The following is a 24,792-nucleotide window of genomic DNA, read 5'->3' on the forward strand; positions in this document are numbered from 1 at the left end:
AGAGAATAYTGTATTTTTTAAATCATTTCTTCCTTAAGGTTTTTTARTGTATGTGTACATGAAATTTTATATTAAAAAAATAAAAAGGAAGATCTTGTTTGTTTAGAATAACTGAAGTGCAAAAATATTGACAAAAGCTAACAAAAATACAGCTCTGCTTTTTTATTAAGTGGTGTTGCAATTACTTAGAACTGGCAGATAAAAGCAGTCCTCTGAGTTTTAGAGATTCTCACAAAAAGGACAACATTTTATTATATACATAGTTCTGATGTGCAAGTATGCAATCAATATGTACACTTACATTCCTAACTGTTTACATCATTCTAGAGTATTCACAGTAGAATCAAGCTTAAGGTTAGAAATGTGAAAAGGCCATAACAGTGAAAGAAAAAAATGAATCAAGATATGCCTTGGGATTTTAAGACATTTTAAGCTACTCATTAATAGATTTCAAATGACTAGGTTAGAATTTATTTTTGGAGCAGGCTAAAAATATAGCTGTTTTTAAATAAATGGTAACGCAAGTATGCCTTTAAAATGGTTTCACAGATGGCGGTATTACCACAAGCATAATTAATCAGTCTTCTGATTTAAGCTATAGTACTGATCAGAAAGAGCTTGCTGCAGAGAAGCTACTGCAACCATCCCCAGGTTCTTTAAGTGACTGTATGTTTGTCACAATTTTGCATATTTGTATGCACTCTCATAGCTATTTTCTCTTATACCAAAAAACCCATTTTTTTAACCCACACTGTTTTATGTGGCTATCTCCACTGCTCGCTGTTCATAAGAAGTGTAAAAGAGAATATATGCAGCTGAGGATTTCACAGATGATGCTGAGATCTCAGATACTTCATGGTCATCAAACTTAAACCAACGTTGTTTTGCAGCATTTTTGCAGTAGGCTGTGTAGTGTCCTCCATCCAACCCGCCATAATGATTCTGTAAAACGTAAGAAGAAAAGAACTGATGGCCTTGAAAGCTGCCATTTGTTCCCTGGTTAGGATAAGAAACTGGAATGTGAGATTTCTGATGAAATACCAATGCCTTAGGCCTACGATTTCATCTGCAACCAGGTAGGTAGCTTTGAAACSCAGATGATCACACAGACTGACATAAAGACCAGGTAAATTTTCCAAGTGTGACATGGTTACTTACTGATACTGAAAAAAGATTGTATCTCTTCAAGCTATTCTTTGGACCAATAACATACTGTGACAGGTCAAGAGTTTCCAATGGGAAATCTACAGAGGTTTGAAGCTTTTGCTTCCATCTTCCATCATAGGAAAATCTACAGAATTAAAAAGCATTATAATAAGTTACAGGTTGTTCAGAAGCTATCAAAGRATGTTAAGCAGTGTTTGGTCTCTGTTTTTAACCTGGATATAATCGCAACTGAAGATGAAATGCGGTTTCACAGAGAACATTTGGCCCACAACTCTGTTAATATTTGCACACATATGTTTCTTAATACAGAAAATTTRAAAGGCTACTTGTAGAAGTGTTTCATGAATTACAGCCTAGTAAAACAGGCATCAGATGAAAAATAAAATTCTTGCAGCATTACAGCTGGAAATACAATCTAGAAACTTCTGTAATTAAAAATGTTTAGAAATTGCATTAGAAAGAGTAATCTCCATAAAAGCCTAGTCACTTTATTTTAGTTACTCTGTCACCACTCAATGCCATACCTTTTCAAGTGCACAAGAAGAACAGGTGGTAGTTTCCAAATTTCTATTTTTTTCAAAGAATCTCTTCGAGTTTTGCAATGGCTACAGTAAAATCTATTGTTATCAGTGAGCTTCTCCTCTTTGGAGAACAATCTAAGGCATTCCTAAAACAAAACAGGAAACAGATTGTGAAGGGCAGGCGTTAAGAAAGTACAGCACAAATGTTTGTTTCCTGTTGGGCTGTTAACTTGCACCAATTATCTGCATGCTACGTGTTACAAAGATGAGGAAAGCTGAGTTCAGTCCATGTGTAGAAGTGAATTTTACTGCAAACATTAATTAGCYGCAAGTCTTTCAAAATGTACCAACATTTTGTTTAAAAAAACAAATTTATACTATGACCTACAAAGACAAACACGATAAGTCACAGTGGCAGAAAAGACTGTAAGTATTTCCATCTTGCTTGTATTTTAAAATTATTATTATTTTTTTAACTTTAGGAGAAATTAAAAAAAATAAAGAMGACTCATGCTCATGTTTCAGGTAATTGTAAATTAAGTTGGAAATACTGACAAATCCTTTCAACAAAAGGCTGRGTTGAAGCAGCATCATAACAAAATTGTGAAAAGAAATGTTTTTACTGAGAAAGCAGYTTCCCTCCTGTGCCAGCTTACCTGCAGTGTACATTTACTAGTGGATGCAAGTGGTAGTGACAAATACATGAAAGCCTCAAAGGTCCGGGACTTCTTGTGACATGTAAGACACTGCACTGTAGATTTGAACTGGCCTTGAAAGAGTGCCACAATAATGGATTCATTGAGCTGTTTGTGTTTGTGCCAAGCTAGTTCTGCTGCTCTGAAGTCATCAAGATGATCATTGTTTTCTTCCTTATATCTCTTTCTATTGTCAGCCTGAATAACAGAAATTTAAATACCTTAATCATATATTAACATATAAAAATATAAAGTTTCATCTATAGATGAACACATTATTGAGCATTTCAAAGATTATTTAAACATCAGAGTAGCCATCTATTTCTTATCCAGTTATGTTTATTCCTTTGTTCTCTTCAGTACCTTTTTCTGTTAAGAGAATCAATTTCTACATTAATATGCATCCACTATAAATTAATTTAAATTGTGAAAAACTTCTGTTTTGAGACACTGATCTGGTCTCTTGCAAAAGTCAARTGCCATACCAGTAATCTGCTTTTGAAATGTATTAAAGTACCTACTTTGCCCTCAAAGACTCATATTAGACTCGTATTTCACCTCCACCTGCTAGCTTTCAGTAGCGATGGCATCTACGAGGGAATGACAGATCACTTCCCTAAAAGTTATTACTACTTTATATATAACTACTAATTGTTACTAAAAACTAGATATGTCTCTATGTACAGCAACCTAGATTTGTGGACTAAAAGCACTAAGTTAATAACTGTCATGATCAGGAAGTTTAGTTTTATTATAAATTCAACTTATTAGTAAAGTTCAGTTTAAAAAGTCTTTTTGCTACTGCATAATGACCTACACTAGTTGTTTTAAACCTCCTTCTATTTGCAGGTGCTTATCATGGAGTTAAGGTTACAGCACAAAACTTGCTTCTCCTAGAAAGCTTCTCCTACCTTTAGCAAACTCCTAAGAAGATTTCTACAGGACTYAATGGCCTGTACTCTCCAGGCTGAAAACCTTCAGATTACATGTCCTCTGGATACAAGGACATTCAATCATTCAAGGAGCCTGACAAGTGAAGACTCTGGGGATACCAGTACCCCAATGCCATAAAGATATTATTAAAGGGTTTTCCCACCACATCTCAGATAAGTGAAAGTAAATTGATACCTAATCTTTATCTTACTGTCCCTTTATTCTGTAAACCACAGCATCTTTGAGCTCAGCCTCTTCAACTACTTGGCCTGAAGATACAAAAGTTAACCTCTACACGGGACTTCTGACAGGTGATGCAAAATAGAGTAGACCTCAGGACCTCCAAATCTACATAAATATAGGAAAAGCAATCCATTTTAGCAACTCTGGGACCTCCCAGACACAGGGAGGTCATAGGACGTTGCCTATAAACAGCAGCAGAGAAGGTAAAACCAGYAGAAATGCTTGTTCAAGCATACCCAGAAGCTTTTTTTTTTTTTTAAAAAAAAAGAAAAAAAGTTTAAATCTTTTTCCTCAGCACAAAGCTTTTTCACTTAATTCCTCTTATAAAGTAGAAGGCTTTTAACTTTTCTCTTGATCATCTGACAGATGTATAATTAATTAGAAGTGTATTACTTACTTTATTTAGGTCTTCATGCAAGCCATCCATTAGAAACAGAAGCAATTCCTGGGAGTCCTGCTGGCTATATCCTGCAAATTGGTCATTAATCTTCCCAATGGTAATTTTAAAATCTTTTGGACTGATATATTTATACTGTCCTGTCCACAAAGCTTTCATTATTACACCAAACTCTTCAGCCACTTCACCTTTATGCCCTAGGAAGTTTGACCTGTACAATTAAACAGACATAAAATACAGTGAGCCATTCAAACAAGGTTTTGTTACTATAAATTCAAGACTTCATCCCAGTTTTAATGTAATTTCTTTACACCAAGAATAATTACTTGYAAGACTGAACTAAAATTTTTGTCTACTTTGACAATATATATTTTACATACTATGTATTTAGTTCCATATTCAAAATTGAGTTAGTGGAAGGTCCAAATATTTTCAGCTTGTTTTGTTAACTGCAACTCAAATATTTTGTCTGAGTCAAGAGACTCAATATGGTGAGCACAATTAAAGTAAGACTGTCTAGTTAAGCTCCTCTGAACTTGAAAAAACTCTCAGAGATTTGAAGTTGACGTTTTCTTCCTTAAAATCTTAATTCCATTACATAATTGATTTAAAAAAAAATTAACAATTATAAAAACATTCTTTTTTCAACTGTAAATTAAAGGAGGAGAATAAGAGAGTGTTACCTGTTAATATCATCTTGATACAAGTTTCTGTTAAAATAATCAGCCAGATGTGGTGCATTGCACAGACACTGTAGTATGGAATTCATATAACAAGTGTTCCCTAGATTACGAAGTCCTGTGAGAGCTGGTCCCGATCCCCCAAACACAGGATTGAGATTMCGAATTTGTGATGCAGAGAGTCTTGAAATTTCAGCTTTAGTGTAACAGATTGGTCTGTAAGGAAGAATTTTTTATTTAAACAGTTCCAGACTTGACACTGAACAAGGCACATTGTAGTGCTCCATTCTGTCATGCAGTGACCCAGCTGTCTTTTCACAAATCACTTTGAAGCTCTGAGAAAGCAGCATATTTTAGACCTTGGAGTTAAACAGCATGCGTTACGGCATTTAACAGACTTCTCCAGCCAAGTATCAGCAGGCTCTAAAAGAGATCCCTGTTCCCACTCTGTTTAGAGAGGCAGTCTTGCGCATCAATGGACACAGAAAAGCAAGACTGTGCACGTAATGTAACAGAACAATCCTCCCTCATGGGAAATGAAATACCCTGTCATAGGAAGTCACTAAATGCTGTCATTTCAGGTATTCAAGACTAGTCAATGGAATAATGAGAAATCCATACATACTGGCCTGTAAGAAGGCTGAGACTTAATCAGTATTTTTTTTTAATTCATAGATGAAAAATGAACTCTTATTTGATTTAACTACTCAGTTTAAAAACTGAAACTCTTCATTTCACAAGTTTTCAGAAGCCTGACACAAATACCACCACACAAAAAGCAACTATTGACCAGTTAACACTCTGACCTTCAAAAATTCATGTTACTGGATGATAATTGCTGTAATTCTCAAAAACGCCCTATACATTTTGAACTTGTAGCRATGAAATTTAAGTCTGTCAGAGAAACTTTTGCATGCCTTTACAAAGTACTTAGAAAATACTAATGGAATAAGGCAAGATAAAGACAAAGTCCTACATACTATCATATTGCATGAATTGTGATGCTGTAACTTGTCAAACCTACTTATTTTCACGATTGACTGCAGGGGTTACAGGAATTCTTTTCTTCTCCTCCTCCTGAATGGCTTGGGTTATATCTGGGGAAGAGTAGGAGCGCTTCAGTTTGGAGTGTTCTCTTTCTCGTTCAGCAGTCACCTGTGGCTTGGGTTTATGGGTTGGTGGGGTAGATGGAGGAGTGGATGAAGGAGCCATTTCTGGTGGATACATATGAACAGTATTTGTTGGCGAGTGATAATAACGAAAGGTTCCAGTGATTGGATCCAGAAACTTGGGAGAGAAAAACAGATTGTTTCAAAGCCAGGTAAAAAAATCCATCACTAACTTACTTACCTASCTATGAACTATTGTAAGAACAGTGTCTGAGTTTTTCAAACATTGAGATATTACAGTAGTGATTGACTCAATAGTTAATGGATTAAATTTTTTGGAAGACATCACTTACACCAAAATAAACAAACAGCAACTGCTCAGTACCAGAGGCTGCAGATGAGCTCCACTTGTTTCATTAAAAATTAATGTTAAGATTCGGAAAAAAACTGGGAAACTTTAGAAGAAGGAATTGAACAAAATCTAATTTAGAAATACGATGCAACTGAAATTCATTACAAAATTGCACAAAGTATTTGATTATAATTTCAGAATGGAAAGTTACCTTTGCCCAACCTGCAGGCAGTCCTGGTATTATCCTTCCCATTTCTTCACTTCGTGCTCTCATTAAYGGCTCCCGCTGAGACTAATAAATACAAAGGAAATGTAAGGTATGTACAGTTAGTTATGCAGAAAAACAATCTGTATGTGACTTCTCTTACGTAGTTGAATGATTTTATAYAGAACAGTTCAGTAAGAAAGCCTTGACTATAGTTAGAAATGTGACTTATTTTAGGACAGAAATACAGTAATATTGAACCACTTTTTTTTTTTAATCACTCAATCTGTACAAACTCCATTTGTTGATATGCTCCAAAAAAAAAAAAAAAAAGGCAATTTATCTTGCAAAAATACAAACAGTTAGTTCCTTCCCTAAGGAAGCCACTTTATTAGGAATACATACTTTTGTTAAGCTATAAGGATGATCATCTCGCCTTTCCAAAGTGAGATGCAAAGGAGTATGCATGAGATGGTAAATGTCTAGAATACTTTAATCCCATCAGAAACATAAAATGATTTCTAGTGGAAGTTTCAAATACRTATTTTGAAGATGAATGACAAATGTAAAAAAGCAAATACAGCTGTAGAACATGGYACAGTCTTTTCCTAAGAAGATGACTTAAAAATTAAAATGAAGTGGAGTTTAACATAATACAATCATCATGAAGCATCTGCTCTTGATTGTTTTTGGCTACATACAACACACTGTATTTACTTTAAGTCTTTCAGTATCTTGTTCAGAATCCTCTCTAAYGGCTCCTGGTTTTTGAGCTCCACTGTCTGGTTGTCCTTTAACCCCAGTTTGCTGTAAAAGATTTTTGAGAAAAGGCTTTCAATTTTCTTATGGAACGTCAGTAAAGAAGACTGATAAAGCAGAACTGGGAAAAAGCAAAGTTTTTTTTTTGCTGCCACTGTTAAATACAAGTGCCACCAAGAACTGGCTGGAGTAGGTATCTGCAAATGAACTGATCTTTTTTTATTTTTTCTAGCCTATATAACAATTCTTTGAAATAGCCTTTATAGCTGAATGTGGTGTTACAGGGCACATTAGTTTCAAGCGCTCCTAAATAAAGTTCTACCCACACCACTCTCCCCAGTAAGAATTGTGGATTTTACAATTTGTTTTTAAAACATAAGATTTTCTTTCCTTGTACTTGTCACCGTGACAAAGATCATCTATGAACACGGCACACTGTAAAGCCAACATTATGACTTTATTTTTCATGGGCAGGAATACATGCTGTCAGGCAAACAAAAGCCTAGAAATGGCTATGCTATGGTTTCCCAGGAAACTTTACTTTGGCTTTCCTTGTGCATTAGTATTACACTAGTATCAACAAAGTTGTGTCAAATACCAACTACAAGAAAAGAAAAATAACCTAATATATTTTTGAAAAGTAGTTAAGGCATCTGTTTTGTTATTAACTCAGGACTTCACAAATGGCCCTTTCTTTCACAATCAGATGAGTATTTTACACTCATAGAGGTCTGTGAATTTTTTATGGTTCTGAGGAAAGAAGAAAACGTGACTTCAAAAGATTTGGAACTGGACTGCTCTCAACAAGTGTACTAGATTAGGTATTGCTTTGCTTCCTATGCTAGTCAACAAAATCTTCTATTATATCAGCGGTTATATATTAATGAGCTTGTTACGATAATACAGTAACACATGCTACTAACCTAGCATATGTTACAATAAGAGTATATATTACAGGGCTGACATAAGAGATTGAATGTTACCATGTCTCTACAGCTGAAACAGAAAATAGCAGCCTATGGGCCATCCCTTCTATTTCCATGTCTGTGGAAAGTTTTTTTTTTTTTTCTAATCCTACAGGAATCTCTTGCTGTCCACCTACACCCAGACTCCAAGCGTTCTAAGTTGTCTGTAAAAATCTAATCTTTTGCGTCTTGGTTCCAACTTTCTCCTGTGTATTTATGCAAAAATGACAGGCCTAAATAAAATTCAAATATATTTAAAATTTCCAGATTGATACTGTCTCACTACAAGATRCATTCACAAATCATACTAGATAATAACTCCAAGTCTGGTGATGATTTTCTCTCTTCTTACTAACCTTGCCTGAGGTGGTTACAAAGGTCTGAGATGCTTCACCCAACGCACGTCTCTGCATTTCTGGTGTTCTGGTTCCCTTTTCTCTTTCTTCCATAGATATTTTGTCAGTCTCAATACTTTTTGCATCAACACTTTCTGGTTCATTTTTATTTTGCTTTTTTGCTTCTATTACTTCTTTGTGTGTTCTCTCTTGTTCTTTTTCCTCCTTTTCTCTTTTTATCTGTTCTTCCCTCTCCTTCTGTTCTTTATCCTCTTTGGCTCGTTCTAACTTCTCTTTGTATTCCTTTTCTTTCTTTTCTTCCTTTGCTTTTTGTTCTTGTTCTTCTTTTTCTCGCTTGAGTTTTTCTTTCTGTTCTTCTTGTTGCCTCTCCCGCAATTCTTTTTCCCGTTTGTTCTTCTCTAACATGGCAGCAGTTTCTGCATGTATGCGACTTTTTTCTTCTTCTGTCAGAATGTTCTTTGCATCACGTATTGGCTTTGTGGACCGGTCTGGAATGATTCGTCCATTCTCAGCAAGCTGGCTGTCACTGATTGTACTTTCAGATTTTGGTCTGTTATCATCAGGAAGTTTAACTGAAGGCTTTTTAGTACGATCAACCTGTAACACAAAGTGTAGAACAACAARTTCACTACAACTATTACTGCTTTGTTAGCTAAACTTTTTCTAAGTGAGATCTGTGAAAGAATAAAGATGAYATAAAGTCTACTTCTGCCAGAGAGATAATGAACTTTCAACTTCAGTAAATCTAATTATTCAAATTACTTATTAAGGAAACTAGGTATTCACTTAATTTCCACATGAGATAAGAATTAACAAGCTCTACAGAATCCTAAGGACAGTATTAAGCACTTGTTACTATAGTTCAATTTTCATTTTCAAACTTTCAAAGGTGAACATTTTAGGGCAATCAAGCCACCCTAATTTGGGTGTGGTGCTCTCAATCACATGACACGAGTAAGGCAGATCTGCTTGGTGGRGAGAGGTATTTAAGAATGGCTTACACTCAGACCTAGGAGAGCAGGTTGTGTTTGATGTTGAAATAGAAGATAAGACTAGAGATAAGGCCTTTTTCACAGATTAGGGTTGCTTGGCTAAAATCTGAATTTAGAGGAAGCATCTAAAACAAATAAAATACCTGCCAAGGAAAACAAATTATTTAGTGCAAGTGCCCTACAAGGTAGGGTTTTTTTTGTTTGTTTGTTTTTAGAGGGGRCTTTTTGCTTTCCTTTGTTTTCTTCCCTGTGAAAGGAAGAAACAAAAAAATTCCTCATACTTTTACTATTGTGCCAAGAGTGACAGACTACTACTTTCAGAAAGAAGGGTTTTGGAACAACCAAGGTAAGACATGGCATAACTTACTTTCTCCCTACTTCATGATATGTATGTCCTCAGTAGATAAGTTTGTTTATAGTTTCTGAACTCATGAGTAATTGCTGACCCTCAATTTCTCAGGCACCCATGACAAAATCTAAATTGAAAACTCTGCAAGTATGTTAAGTACATTCAGTTTAATAATGCTCTGTGTATTACCTACCACAGCTTCAAAGGCTATCAGTGGTCTCTGCACCACTGTACTTACGTAATCCAGTATTTGACAAGACAAATACTGAAAATATTTCTTAATAATTTAGGCTTCTACACTTGGTGGATCTCTAGTGGCTTAACATTACAATAGCACTGATTAAAACAAACAAACAAACAAAACACACAATCCCCTGCCCCCTGGCTTACCTCAGGGATACTTCTTGTAATTGATACTGGGTTAACTACAAATGAACTGTCAGATCTTGGAATTGTAGAATCCTGTATGCTTGGTCTGTTAAGYGATTTTAGTCTCTCTTCCAAATTACTTCCTGTTTCTTCATTCTCAGTTACTTCTATTGGAGATGGTTTTAAAGCGATAACAGGTGGAACAGGAGMTGGCTCTTCCAGAGATGGATAAGTAAAATTCACTAGACAGAGAAAGAGGGGAGAAGAGAGGAGGGGGGAAAAAAGCCTCTACCAGATCCKAAAACTTATTTAGAGATCTAGCCCAGAATGAGGCTATCACAAATATATTTGAGCAGCTTAAAAGTTACATCCAGTAATTATGAATGTTTGAAGGGGTGTCATCCTTTATACTTACAAGAAACAGTCACTGCTTCACTCTTGCCATGCTGGGGTGGAGTTACTTTAGCATTTGTTGTGTACTGAGGAAAACAAAGGAGCCAGTTTTCATAACCTCCTTCTAGGACTAAAGGTTCATTCTGCAGTATAGTCTTGCTCTCCCACTGTAARGAAAAAGGTTGAAATTAAGTGATTTTAAAAATAGCAAAGAAACTTTTAAATCCTAACTTTTATGTTGTAGAAGTTTGTGTCCAGCGATCACATTGAGAGCGGTTATTTTTGTAATTCCCTAATAAGAACTAGATAGGGKCTGCAAAACCTCTTTGGGGATAGGGATTCCTTTTGTGTTCGGAGAATGCTCTACATCGTGAGGCTCCTGGTTCTACCTACAACAGTGTCTGAATTTTTCCAAAATAGAACTACTTACTACTTGTTCTGATAACAATCCTCTATGCAGAACAAATATTCTTATTGTAACATTTGCTTCAGTTTCTTATTTGATGATCCTGCTGTGTGATTAGGGGCATTAGCTTTAGAAAGCAAAACATTAACTTTCTGAAAAAGTCTGCGGAGTTCAGGCTCAAGACTGGTCTCATCCTGATGCCTTCAGTACTAGGACATGAATCATGCACAAAGCTCATAGCCTTYCTGTAAAGCAATAAACAGGCAGAACTGCCTGAACTTTATCTCTGAATAAAGATGTGCAGTCTTTTACAAGACTGACCTACATAAAGTAGGGACAACACAGCTGTAGCCAGAATTTTAACTTAAAAATTTTGAGCAACTTTTTAATACTCATTAGAGTCTAGAAGCTCCTTGCACTGGTAAAGCCCAAATTTAARTTCATGTTTCCCTAAAAGCAATGTTCAGTAATGCACAGAAGTTAGCTATTCTCAAAATGCCTCTGCAGACTCCTTTGCACAAATGCCCCCRTTCTAGAAAGGGCCCAGCTGACAGGACTACAAAGGAGAGTTAGCCTCTTTTGGCTTGCCTAAGCAGATACTAGGTGGCCAGCCAGCTCATGAGAATGAGAAATCACATTGCTAATATGGGTAAGAATGCAATCTCTCATCTCTGTCAGCCAAGAACCTAAAGTTTGAGCTAGTTGTTGAGGAGGGGAGTTAAATCATGTTGGTCATTCACCTATTTAACTGGTTACACAGTCCACTTCTAAAGCATAAGCAGGGGAAAGTGCTTATTTTATAGAGAAATACAGTCTCTTGAAGTTGCAGTCTTTGAAAACTGATCCAAGATGTTTGCCTAAAACATCTCAAGTCTCTCACATGCTTTGTAATTATAGATACTTTCAGAGCTTCTTTATTTCTTATTCTTATGAGATGAAGTAATATAAAAAGCCAAATTTGCCAACCTTAAAAAGCGCATCTTTCAGGCTTTGAAGAGTTGTTCCCAGTTTTAAGTCTCCTGCAGAACTAAACCAGTCTAGCAGTATAACATAATCAAAATTTCCTCTCTTCTTCCATGGATCTCTAGAATCCTCTGGGAGTCTAGCTTCAATCCAACTAGTGGTAACCCTGAAATGTATTAACATGCACTTAAAGACAAATGTACAAGTAACATTTTGTTCAAGAATGTATAATCCATATACATTTATATCCTTGTATCTATGGATAAAATACATCTGATCTGGCTTAAAGTCAGTACATKCAAAAGCAAATCTGTTGAGATGTATCTCATCACACATACCAGGGACTCTTAAACTAAACTCTTAATAGCACATAATCCTTCTAATATAGTGACTTCCTCCTCACCCCATCAGTTTGTACATGGGGAAGTAAATAAGGCAGTACTTCAAGAAAAATTARGTATTTCACTATCACTTAATATTATTCCATACCCAGGACTGATAGCTTCTTCTGGGACACTGATAGATCTTGGAATACAGGATTCTTGATAATCCTTCAGGCTTCGAGCATCCATTATGATCAGTTCAATGTTTTTGTCTGTCATCATTGCAAACAATTTCTCAGCAGTGACTCCTCCTTGAGATACAGAAGTTATTAGAAGCAAAAAGCTACATTATAAATGTAGATAGCTATGAACACATCTCACTTGAGAAATCAAGAATGCAAACAGATGAAACAAAACAGAACGTGTGTACAGAATCCATTCATGTATGCTCTTCCCAAACAGTCATGGAGGTAAAACACACTAAAATGTATTGGCTCCTGTTGCTTCCACTGCTATAGTAATTAGCAGTGGATCTGCTGAATTAGACGATATGAACACTTCAATGATTAGTTAAACTCTCTGTAGTTTCATTTAAATGAAGCTATATAGGCAGTTATTCCATGAACTGCATGCTGCAGATGTTCCTTTGCAGTTGAGAACTCTAGAGAACATCCTCACATACTACATGAGCAAGAAATGGGAGAGTGAGGGCATGGAGGGGATTTCTCATTTAACTAAGAGCTGACACATCTCATCCTTGGCTGGAAATCTGCCCATCATTTGAAGACATTTTTATTTCCGTTTTGACCATCTTGGGTTAGTTCAGCTTTAATCATTAAACTGCATTGAAAAACTGAAGGCAGTTTTTTAAGTTCAAGAGAAGTGATGAAGGCTGCAATACAGAGCTTTAATTACTAAGTCACTGATACCAAAATACAGGATACTAACAATTTCAAATTGCTCTGTGACGTAACTCTTTCTAGAAAGAACTGTAACTGGAGAAATTGGAGATATCTAGGAATATGGAGTCTCTTTTCACATTGGTAGGAATATGTCTCTTACCACTCAGACTGTCAGACTGATCGTTTTTCTCCAGTGAATGCTTCTTCTCACCATTGATCTGCATTGAAAGAAGAAGAAAGATAATTTTTTTATCTAATATTCAGAAACAAGATGACCAACAGACACTGACTCTCACAAAACTTGAAGAAAACTGGTTAGACTGAAAGCCACAGAAAAAAGTGAAAAACAAGAAGCCTCTTCTAAAGTTATGTTGACAAACACTAGAAAGATAAAGTTGCCCTACCTAGATAGAAACCAATTAAAAAGGCAATAAGACATGGGACCTATACTATCTACTAGATGAAATTCCTGAAGCATTTGTGAAGAGGTAAGTTCCCTGCTATGCTACTGCTCCTAAATACAAGGCATGAAATCTGTAATACCAGCTTATTACCATGCAGAAACCTTCTGTTTCCTATGCAAGGTAGCTCTGGCAATGGTGACGGTTGCAGTTCTACTGTAAATAGAAGTCCCTTGGTAAAAAGCTAGTCTATTTTCTGCATGGCTCAGTGGCTCAGAATTTGGAAGGACCCAGCCTTTTCCAAAGAAATCTCAAAAAAAGGTTATGGTGAGTATAAACTGTATTTTTTTTAATATAACAACCACCCACCCTCAAAGAACCCAACACTGATCCTGAACTGCAAGTAGATGCTGAGACCAAATGATAGATCAAAACTATGTATTTAAAGTGAATTAGAGAATTTGTAAACATTTTAAATTACCCTTTGGCTTTTTCCTTTGGAATCCACTGCACTTTCTGAAGAATTTTTGGCTGAACTCTTTCCATCATCTTTTGCTTCTTGCTTTTTCTGCAGCTCTTGTCTGTCTCTCTCTTCAAGCTTTTTCCGAACTTCAGCTTCCTCATATCTATTGGGGGAAAAGTGCCTTTTTTCCAATATTGCATTATTGGCTAGCCTTGTATAATCAGCATCAAAATCATTAAGTTCCCRGGCAGAGAGTGGGTGGGTGTTTGAAGTACTGTGAAATTTTGTTTTTCCAGCAAATTCCAGTTTCCTCCCTGATGACTTCATATTATTTCTTCCACTCTTGGGATGGTTTTCTTGTTTTTTAAATCATGTTTTGGGTTCCATTTCATAGCCACTGCTTTAAGATTTACTTTGCCTCTGCCCCGACCCTTACACTGAGGTCATGCTTAACTATGGTATTGCTAGATGTTTTCCATTTCTTAGAAATTAGAAATATTGATGAATCATGAGTAAATTTCAATACCATATACCAACCACCTCAAGAATTTTACTTGGTTTTGCAACACTGCTAACACCACTACCACTTAAGAATAAGACAGCTCAATTTTCTAAGCTTCCTCTTTCTCAGAAGTCAGATCACAACTAGCTGCAAGCATCCTTCAGGATGTAAGTTAATTTTACAATATTGTTATGACCTTACTAATCCCCTCCGCTGTTTATTTTAAACACTGAGGCTACAATGAAGTCAATGTCAGAACTGCACATACTCAACGTTTTTGGTATATACAGGTCTTGCATATAGCTATCCTTTTCCTAGGGCCTTAGACTTTAAAATCAGCTTCCCAGCCTTTTGCCATTGGCAAGGCAGTCGCAATATTGTAAACCAGTGGCTTCTAAACTACAGCCTTTAGATTATCAACTGCAGGCTTGTACAGCCACATCACTGTTAAATAGCACTTAATCAAATCTAATATAGCTCTGAAAAGATTTAAGGGTTGGCCTTTGAGAAGCTTTAAGGGTTACCAGTGATCCACAGAACCAACAAGATCTTTTTTTGAACTAACAACATCGATGACTGATCCAAACCTGTCAAGTGAGACATGAACACCGAACTGTATTAGTAGTTGCTCATTTTAATGAGCTGTTACTTAATCAAGGGTAATATGACCATTACTATCCAGTTGTATTTCATGGCAAGAGCACTATGTTAATGAACTAGTTCATGCATATCAAATTCTGTCTCTGAGTGTATTCTTTTCAGAATCTATTCCACTCATTATCCATGAGGAGCACACCATGTTGGTAGCTTTATTTTTAAACAGGCTTCTAAATTTGGCAAAGGTCCTGTCCTAAGTCAAGACAGGGCATTTTGTTCTCCTTTGGAGTTAAAAGTACTGAAGCATGTTGAAGCTTTTCATTGAACTTAGCCAATATGGAACATCTACCCCTTAACTTCTCATTTACCCATCAATATGCCTTTGAAGCACGTAATAGGTCATTCGTGTAGGAATTTCTATTCCTATGCAAGCGATATTTCACTAGCTCAACTTTTAGTTGAGAGGGGAGAAAAAAAAATCATGTACTTAGCTGAGTGGAGAGAGTTGGGAGAGGAGGCAAGAGGAAGGAAAAGGAGCTGCTAAGGATGTGAAAAAGCGAACAAGGCTGGAAAAACAAACTGTATTAACTAGCACCTAAATAAGAACTCTACCTTCCAGCTACTGACTGACAAAATTTTGTGGCTTATGGTACAAAGAAAGTAACCTGACTGTTTTAGCTGTGCTACCGAAAGCCCCCTTTATCACCCCAGGTATATACTGGGAAAACTGCTTTTCCATAAAGATGTCTCTCTGTGGTAACGCAGAGAAAATGTGTAGCTAGCTAGCTGAAATGAAAGGAACTTTGTTAGTATAAACTAATCCACATTAGGACAGCTTTTAGACATAGGTAAATTTTAGGAGCATGTTGCTACTATATTTGGCTTCCATTTATCCCTAAGATGAAAACCATTATAATGAAATGGCTCTGATATACATATAGCTTAAATCCTGGGTTTTCTTCTCCTTAGAGACATTAAAAGTAGCAGAAAATATCAACAAGTTTATAGTTACCAAAAATCGAGACCATATAGACAGTGGTAAGTTACTGAAATGTGTGAAGACAAAAATTCTCTCTAACAGACTTTCTCAGATAAACAATTTAAGTTCAAGAGTTTCAGGTATCCACAAACTACTGCAAATATAATCCCTTACTAGTGTGCAGCAGGAAAACCCRTAGTTGTAAATGTTATAGGCTTCAAGTATAATGAACAGTATTTTATCAATGTATCATATTCACATACCTGAGTTTAAGGCTGTCTGAGAGTCTTTCAGCTTCTTCAATGGCTTTTTTCAAGTTTGTAGGTCCAAGAATTGAATGAAAATAATCCTAAAATTACAAGCATCACCACCCACATTAACAATACTGTTTAATAACACCTACTTCTGGTATACCAAGAGCATCTAATGCACAGAAGACTGATAGTATAATGATAATGAATACAACAAACACCCTCTCCTACAAGCCCCAAACTCCTTAGTACCACACCAGGAAAGGTTTGGCTGAGAAAGGTAACAGGATTACCTCTGCATTAAAAATATTCACRCATCTGGCAATTAATAAACCTAAAGTGTAAATGACAAAAGCAAACTGTGAAAGTAATTAATGACAGTCACCAAAAATAGGAAAGAAAATGTCAGCACAAATGAGACAGCTTGCTTAATATCAATGTAATCCTTTGAATATGCATTAGTGTAATTCTCTGTACTTTCTATTTCTCTGTTCCTTTCTATCTTCTGTGTTTCTACCAATGCAGAAGTAGTCAGTCAGAAAGCTATATACCTGTTGCTGCTTAAAATCAGGTCTCTTCTTAATAAAATTATAAACAGTTACGTATTTCATATACAGGACGTAAGCTTTTTCTTCATCTCTGTCCAATCTGCTTTCTTCTGCTGCCTTGAAAATCTTAACGGCACTCTGCACATAACTGAAATCAAAGAGCAGTAAAGCATGTGATTGTTGACCTATCCTCAAGCACCTTTTCACCACAAGATGCCATTTTTAAGTGTTCACAGTCTCTACCCAGGCATTAAATGTTTGCTTTACTATCTCAATATAAACCCTTCCCTAAATACGAACTACAATTATGCTCCCCAAACAATGTTTCCTTTCACCACGTTGTTTACTAAACTTATTCATAATCTTCCATTATTAAATAGCAAACTGAGATACAAATAAAAAAAAATATACATATATATGGCACATGTTCATATATATATATATATATATATATGTATATATGAATGAACAAACTTTCCCATTCTCAAAACAACTATTTCTTTCAAGGGGAAAAAAAACTAATTCACAGTAAAACATCCGACTGTCTAAAAATGCCAGAGGTAAAATATTTTCTATTTCTATGTAGCATTCCAATTGCTGAACTATTTTTATGAACTTGCATTTATATAGACTTTGTTAAAAGCACTCAAACTTTCATTTGCATTATTCTCTGTCCAAGTCATGTTTTGGTAGTGTATAAAGTTATCCTCTGTAGGCAGTAAGCATATCTGATTTGATAGCTGAGAAAACTATTTGCAAGTCTATCAAAGATTTGACACCTAACAGAAATAACTGAGGAAATTTAGGTCCACAACATAGTTATCTGAGTAGAGTAGGCTCAGAAAAGTAGCATAATACTTCTAATATCAAGAGTTCCTCAAAGGGGAAACTGATTAAAGACTTAAAATACAGAAGGAATCATTTAACTTACGTAAGTACAAAACTCTACTTACTATGCACTACCTATAGTTTAATTGATTATGGATTAACTATTCAAAACAAAAGTCTAGCTACCTCTTTGTACTGGTCTTTTCAGGTTTTATTTCTGTCTTCTTGTTGAGATCTTTCAGTGAAGTACAGAGATATAGCTCTTTAGGTACAGATGCTACAGCAGGCATGTTAATGTTGTTACTTATGTCTCTTCCAGGATGGCACAACTTCTCAGAAGTCTCTATCAATATTTGTCTGGAAAAGAAAATAAAAAAGGTAGAAAAAGCACAACTGTATTCCATTAATCATTTTAATACAGTTTTTATAGTTAACTGTATGRGATTATTACCTAATCTGCCCTACATAAGTGAATTATCAGTAATAAAAGACCACCTGGAATTTACACAGTTAGAGATTATATTGTAATGAAGAACTCTAAATATAAATTAATTGTTAGGCAACAATTCAGAGTTGCAGCACCTGATCTGGTCTACTATAACCTGGCTTACATCAGTATCAACATGCTSATGTCTTTGATATTACTCTAGAAAAATACATAGACAAATGCATCTGTTTRTTTAAAATGAAAATTGCTATTTATTCTAGGTAATTACTTATAATGCAAATGTAAAAGGCAAAAATGAATTCTAGGAGTTGGCAAAACTTCTTTGTCAGAAGTTATAGAACTAATCTTGTAGCTGCTTAAACTGCAGCTATTCAAACGTAATCGTCCTTTCAGAGTCCTCTTTTATTAGTTCTAAATATTACTGATGCAAGCAGATTAGCTGAATAGTTAAAGTATAAATTAATCCTCCCTCCACCAAATGATGGAATTATTTACAGTATGTTTCAAACACCAGAAGAATAATGAAATAAGGGGAAAAGAAATTTGCAGTGACTTACAAATGTTAATCACCTTACCCTGGAGATTTATCTGACTATAAAGCCAGTAAGTATGTTATAAAAGAAAAAAAAAAGTGCTGACCTACCCGTATTCAGAAATTTTTAATGAATAATTATTTTATGACTCACTTGGAGATGACCTCTGCAAATGGATGTTACACCCATGGAAAGGTGACATGTGGCAAGCAACACACACAGGCTGAGGTAAGGGAGAGGGAAGGTTGCTACTGGTAAGTCAATCTGAAACTTTCTGGACACGCTGTTAGTCCCTACTGTCTTTCTGCTTCCATCTGGAAGAGTTCTTTAAGCATCTATTAAATAGTCCCCCTGGCCAAACTCTGCTAARCTATTATATCATCTAATCTTACATTCTGCATATAATAGGCCATAATTCTCATACAGGTAGTTTAGCTAAAGTCTTTGAAAAAAGAATCAAGCTCTGTCTCACAGCTAGGTAAGACGTTAAAGTACTAGCAATACCAAAGAATTAAGAAGAACTAACAGGGAGAGAGATGCTCAAATGATCCCAACAAATAACTTCTCTCTTAGCCTTCAGAAGGCTAAAAACCCACAAGGCCTTTGACGAGGCAGTGGTAGGGGATTTTCTTTCCACCCCCAAAGTGATAATCAGCACGACAAGCGTGACCAAAAACCATCAGCCTATGGCCTTAGAGTGAAGTTTTGCACAACTGAATCAGTCTGAAGCTTACTGCCATCAAATGACGTGGTCATGATTTTCCTCCCTATTTCTCATGCTGATCTTGTCCAAATTTTTAATCAAGCCAGTTCAGCTTGCTGAAGAGGCAAAAAAGCTACAGAGCTTGTGTGAGGAGAGCAGTTGGTGTTGTGCAGCCAAGAGTGAGAAGGTGAGATGGGAATGCAATCCTTTCCCGTGGCACAGAGCTTTTATGTTCTTTGAAGTGTCACCGTAAATAGTATCACTAGTTTACGGACCCTGGTTTTGGAACTGGTTATCAAACAAAGACACCAGATTAACTCACCTTTTTGATAAGCTCATATTGGAAATAAATGCAAAAAATAAGATAAAATGCATATCTAATGATTTTTTTCTTTGATTTCTTTGATTTAAGGCATGCAACTATTCAAGTCAAACTAAATGATGTCCAGTTGCTGAGTTAATTTACTACTTATATACAGATGCTGTACTTGGTAACTTTCCAGTTACACAGCATCTTTCCAAAGTTGATCAACTTGTCAGAAATCCTTCCTAAGAATGATTTCAGGATAATTCTTTGATAATTCTAGAGAGTAAATCATAAAGTCCTCATCTGAATACATTTTAATGTAGTACATATCTGTGTATCTTAAAACATTTTATCMCTAAGTTGTCTTATGTTCAACTTGAACTTTCACAAGTTCTTCAGTGTTGAAAGTAGAGACAGAGAATTCAATACTGAATTACATTCAGTAAAAACAAACAAATGAAAAGAACCTAAAGGATCTTTCCAATCTGAAGCTTTTTCTGCCTAAAACAAAGACATGCTTTGTATAATCTTACGGAGTTACAAGGAAAGACTTCACTCTTAATAAGATTTTAACATTGCTTGTCTAATCCTGCCTTCAAGTATATCTTTAACTGGCTTCATTTTTTTTCTCTCGGAACTGCAAATAGACTTTTCTTTGAAGCTTTAAGTCCATTCTAAATATATCTTCTACAGTTGCTTTGTTATGTAACAAGTATTTTCTGAATCTTAAGAGGTAGCATTTAGTTGAGTTCTGACAAACTTAAACAGRATATTATAACTAAATATGTATTCTGGAAAAGATGAAAATAACATTACCATGTCTGTGTGCATATGAGGAAAAACAAGATTTTGTGGAAGATGAACCACACAATGAAAGGCAAGAGGCTAGCGATTTCTCAAGTGCTGCTGACCAAACTTGATATGGGCAGTTCTTCTGGAAAATAATCTATAAAAATGTAGAACTAATGGATAAAAAAGAAATCCAAGGATTTTTAACATGAACATTAAAGCAAAGGTATAGCTTTAACACTTTCCCAAGAGACAAACTGGTTTTCCACGTTCTTCTGTTATGATTAGTAACAGTTATAAATGCAGGGTTTTAAATTGCCAGACAGGAGCAATACTAAACTTGCTTGTATTTCTCATTCGAACAGATTTCCACACCTTCTTTGAGACATGAGCTATTAACCACTTGCTTTCAGTCTGTCCGTACAGTATCTCATGAACAAGGCACTACCCTCTGATCTTACACAGCACTACAATTCATATCATATGTGCAGTAAAACGAATGGGGATGCATTAGGAGTAACTTTTTCTGAAAAGCAATCGGATTCCCAGCAGTCTACTTAATAGAATTACGTACAACATACGTTGTAAGTAAATATGAAATTTCAATTGCAGTCTCTAATTCACTCTTCAAGTACAAAACCTTAACTATGCAATTATAGTTAGCATTTTCAGAGTTGTATGCAGCAAAAATACAAAAATCCTACCTATAGTCTACAGACTGACCACTACTTGTCAGAGTTGACCGTTCGTACCATTCAGAGTCCTAGTTCGGAAAGACTTTTAACATTTTTTAAGCTTCTATTAACTTTAATATGTGATCGTATCTTGATTTTTTTTTCAAAGCAATTATCACTCTAATTTGAGTGTGAGCTGAGACAAAAATGAGAACACTAACAAAGCTCAAATTCCTGACAAGTGAAGATCACAAGTTTTCTCTTCATAAGCGAAAATAAACTTTTGAGTGCTTTTCAAGTAGCTGAGGTCTCTAATGACAGTCACTAACTCTGCCCCTCCTGTGTTTGGTGAAACAGACTTGTGTTTATTTAGGGTTTGACAAAGGTCTCGCCACTTACGATGACAGACTGATCCAAATCACAGTTTGTGTTATCCACTCTGAAAAACAAGCATTAGGAAATATTAAACCAGTTCCAGAAGCGTATTTGGTTTTCATCTCCAGTCTTTGTTAGTACTGAAAAATAATGAACAAAACCAATGCAAGAGCCTTCTTCTAAACTGAAAATTAAAATATAGGAAGCCACACGCAGTCAAAACTTAAAATTGTCTTTCTGTAAGTCAAAAAAGGTGAAGAAGAGGAAATTAGCTTTTTTTAACAGTTTTTTTTTTCAGCAGAAATAGTACTGCTGGTGATATTAATAAAAAAAAATCCAAATGCAAGTCTACCAGTATATTTTGGGCACAGTACTTTTAAAATACTGATTACAGATTTTAGTTTATATGACAAAGTGCTGAGTATTCAACTACTTGTCAGACTGACTCCATTTCCTTGGTTGGTAAGGCAAAGAGACTTGGCTTGCCTAACAACAATTACTCGGTAAAGCATTGCTACTCATGTAAGGCCAAATATCAGTCTACGATCAGACATAAATTTATAAGAGACTGATACATTAATAGAAGAGGTATACAGGCCACGGGTATGACACTTCTCAGGCAATCTTCCGCTCTTCCTCAGAGGGAAATGAACAAGAATAGCAATTGGCCCCAAGTACTAGGTATTAGAAGGGAAAAAACAACAGAAATCTGAGAACCGGAATAGACTTTAACTTATTTGAGAACAGCATTAATTCCACCACCACTCACTCACTCTCCTTCTAAAAAGTAGTAAAATGTTCTGAGCAAGCCTGCATCCACAGGCTGGATGCCCTATAGCAGCTAACATCCACTCTTTTTCATCAAGAAATCTACTGTTCTTCCTTGTATCTTAGCGTAAGTCCAGATTTCCCTCCACCTTACCTCATACCAGCCTCTGGCCACTTAAAGAACTACAGTTTACTGCCTTCTTACTGCTAGTAATCTTATAAAAATCAGTGCAAGAAAATCATTCCATGACACAAGAAACATTTGAAGGATAAGGGCCAAGCACTAGAATCATCATCCTAAATCCAGAAGACCTGCTCATTTTGCACTCAGACATGAGCTTCTTCTTTCACTGCATTTACTCTTCCTTACTTACAACGTTCCACAGAAACTTACCCCTAATTACTCTTACTTCTCCTTTTACCTTCCAAAAGTTTTCCCAACTACTCTTCTTCATCACTTCCTTTAACCCACTGTGGGTCTTATCTTTTCAGCATACTGTCATCAGATATTCTGTTCTGATTGTTTTGAAGCCAAATTCTGTTCCTCTTTATTGACAACTCATTTCCATGCAATAAAAACTTTTTACTGGCCTGCTAGCCTTTACCCTTCGGCACTTACTACCTCAAATGAAAGAGCTTTTTCTCTATTAGAATTGAGCGGGTGTTGGGAAGACTATGATTTCAGAATCAAAGTCTGCTCCTTTACACATAAATGTAAGCAGATGGTTCAAAACAGTCTTTTTGCATATATCCCATTYCTAATTGRWTTGGTCTTAGTATTTCCGCCAGCAAAATAAATTATAAAAAAAGGAAGTTCAGGAGTAGTTAATACACAGCAGCAAAATAACTACTCTGAAGTACATACTTTGTCTGTATTTGTTTCCACCAGAGTAGTAACTGAAATGTACTTTTTTTGATCAGAGATTTCTTATCAATTTTATCAGGAGAAACTGTTGCTGGCCCAGTCCGTGTTGACTAGGTTATGCTCAGTTTTGGCAAGCGTTCCATTTCCCTTCACACTTCTAATCAACATGTCAATACAACAGCAAAACTGAGGCACTGGCAAATCCATCAAATGATACGTGTAGCTCTTTCATACATCCACAAGGAAGAGAGAATAGTTCYCTGCCCATCAGGAGGAGATAACTGGATTTTAAAACTGTAAATACAAGAATGGATTTGAGTTATAATACCTAAATATACTATTAATCAACTCTGTGAGGAGGAGGCAATGTCCCGCTTCAGGTTTACCAACATTTTTTTCTAAAGATTAAGATCAAACTATGGATCTATTTATCCTAATCCATTCTGGATTAGGAGTCTGGCTCCTTCTTCATACTTAAGAGCGCTGAAAAATAAGGCTGATATCCAAAAATGTAAAGGAAAATGTTCTCGGATATTTATGGGTATTCAAATCACTTAAAATGGATAGTTTTACACTGACAGAGAAGCATACCTGTTGCTAACTAGTTTTTCTACATCTAATTACTATGACTTGTTTTATTAAGGATATGAGTAATCTGTAAGTGGAATGGCCACAGCAGTAACACTGCACAGAGGCAGTTACGTTGCAAGCAGCACACACTAAGTCTGAAAAAAAATTGACATGTTAAGTACTGTGCATCATCAATTCAGGTATGTAATTAAGTATTGCACCCATTTTTGTGTCCAAGACTTGAGCAAAGAAGAAATGGGTTTCTCACAGGCACAAAGTTTCTCAATTCTTTTGTAATTAAGCTTTACTACTTGCATTCTGYGCACAAGGGATTTTCTTAAGAATATTAGTATTAATCTACAGCACTTAGCATGCATCTTAACTGCATCTTAAAATTCAATCAGTACATTTATCTTTGTGAGCCATATGCACTTCTCAGTCTCTCGAACTGTTAACACTACAGACCTTGGTCCTACAACTTGATGCGYGCAGGCAGACTGGAATCACGGGGGGTTCCAGAGCGGCCAGCACGCTCCCCCGGAGGACCTCAACTTGCGCCTATTTGCCACTGCGCTCGGTCACGGCAGCGGTAAGGCACCACGTACCATTTTGAAACGACCTTCGCGGCCGAGTTCGGGCACCCCTCTTGCAGCATCGCGGAAGACCGCTTCCGACACTGCTTGCTGATCCAAGTCAACAGTTCCACTAATACTGATTTTTAGGGGCGTGGGGAGAAGGGCAATTCATTACAACGTTATTTTTAGAAGTTAGATTTTACAGAGGAAGTTAGAGAGTTACTCAGTTTAAGCTTTTCTTTTTTAAAAAAGTTGCTCTTTAGTTAGATAACTAAGCTAGTTAAAATCTGCCAACTGTACGCGCGGGCAATGGAAAGCCGGAGAGGCGGAGAAGCAGGAGAGCAGGCTGGAAGCTCCCGCAGGCTGGTAACCGCACGGGTAGGAGCCCGGGGGCCCCGCGGGGCGAGGCGAGGCGGTGCTGCCAGCCGCGCTGCCGCCAGGCCGGCGCTAGCAGCGCTTCTCCCGCCGCGGCCGCCCCGCTCGCTCGCTCCTCGGGCTGCCCAAGGTCACGGCGGCCGGGCCGGGCCGGGCCGGGCC

At 36.4% G+C, this 24,792-nt stretch overlaps 1 protein-coding gene across 2 annotated transcripts; it reads right to left on the minus strand.

Annotated features, from left to right (window-relative positions):
- Positions 1–147: 147 nt before the first annotated feature.
- USP8 (ubiquitin specific peptidase 8) lies at positions 148–18,005 on the minus strand. 2 transcript variants are annotated; one of them, XM_085303452.1, is made up of 19 exons: positions 17,835–18,005; positions 16,824–16,968; positions 16,285–16,370; positions 13,962–14,106; positions 13,240–13,297; positions 12,344–12,488; positions 11,858–12,020; positions 10,508–10,652; positions 10,114–10,334; positions 8,383–8,979; positions 7,020–7,109; positions 6,309–6,389; positions 5,661–5,923; positions 4,640–4,852; positions 3,957–4,167; positions 2,345–2,581; positions 1,692–1,834; positions 1,159–1,291; positions 148–942 (listed from the first exon to the last, which is right to left on the minus strand). In XM_085303452.1, the coding sequence occupies exons 1-19, from the start codon at positions 17,936–17,938 to the stop codon at positions 757–759; spliced, it is 3,366 nt and encodes a 1,121-aa protein (XP_085159578.1). In that variant the 5' UTR covers positions 17,939–18,005; the 3' UTR covers positions 148–756. The 2 variants fall into 2 exon arrangements, with proteins under 2 accessions (XP_085159578.1, XP_085159579.1); XM_085303453.1 differs by lacking the exon at positions 7,020–7,109.
- Between the last annotated feature and the right edge of the window lie 6,787 nt (positions 18,006–24,792).

Source organism: Rhea americana, unplaced genomic scaffold (assembly GCF_003343005.1).
Source record: "Rhea americana isolate MKP2758 unplaced genomic scaffold, rheAme1 scaffold_2, whole genome shotgun sequence".
In the NCBI taxonomy this organism is placed as follows: Eukaryota; Metazoa; Chordata; class Aves; order Rheiformes; family Rheidae; genus Rhea; species Rhea americana.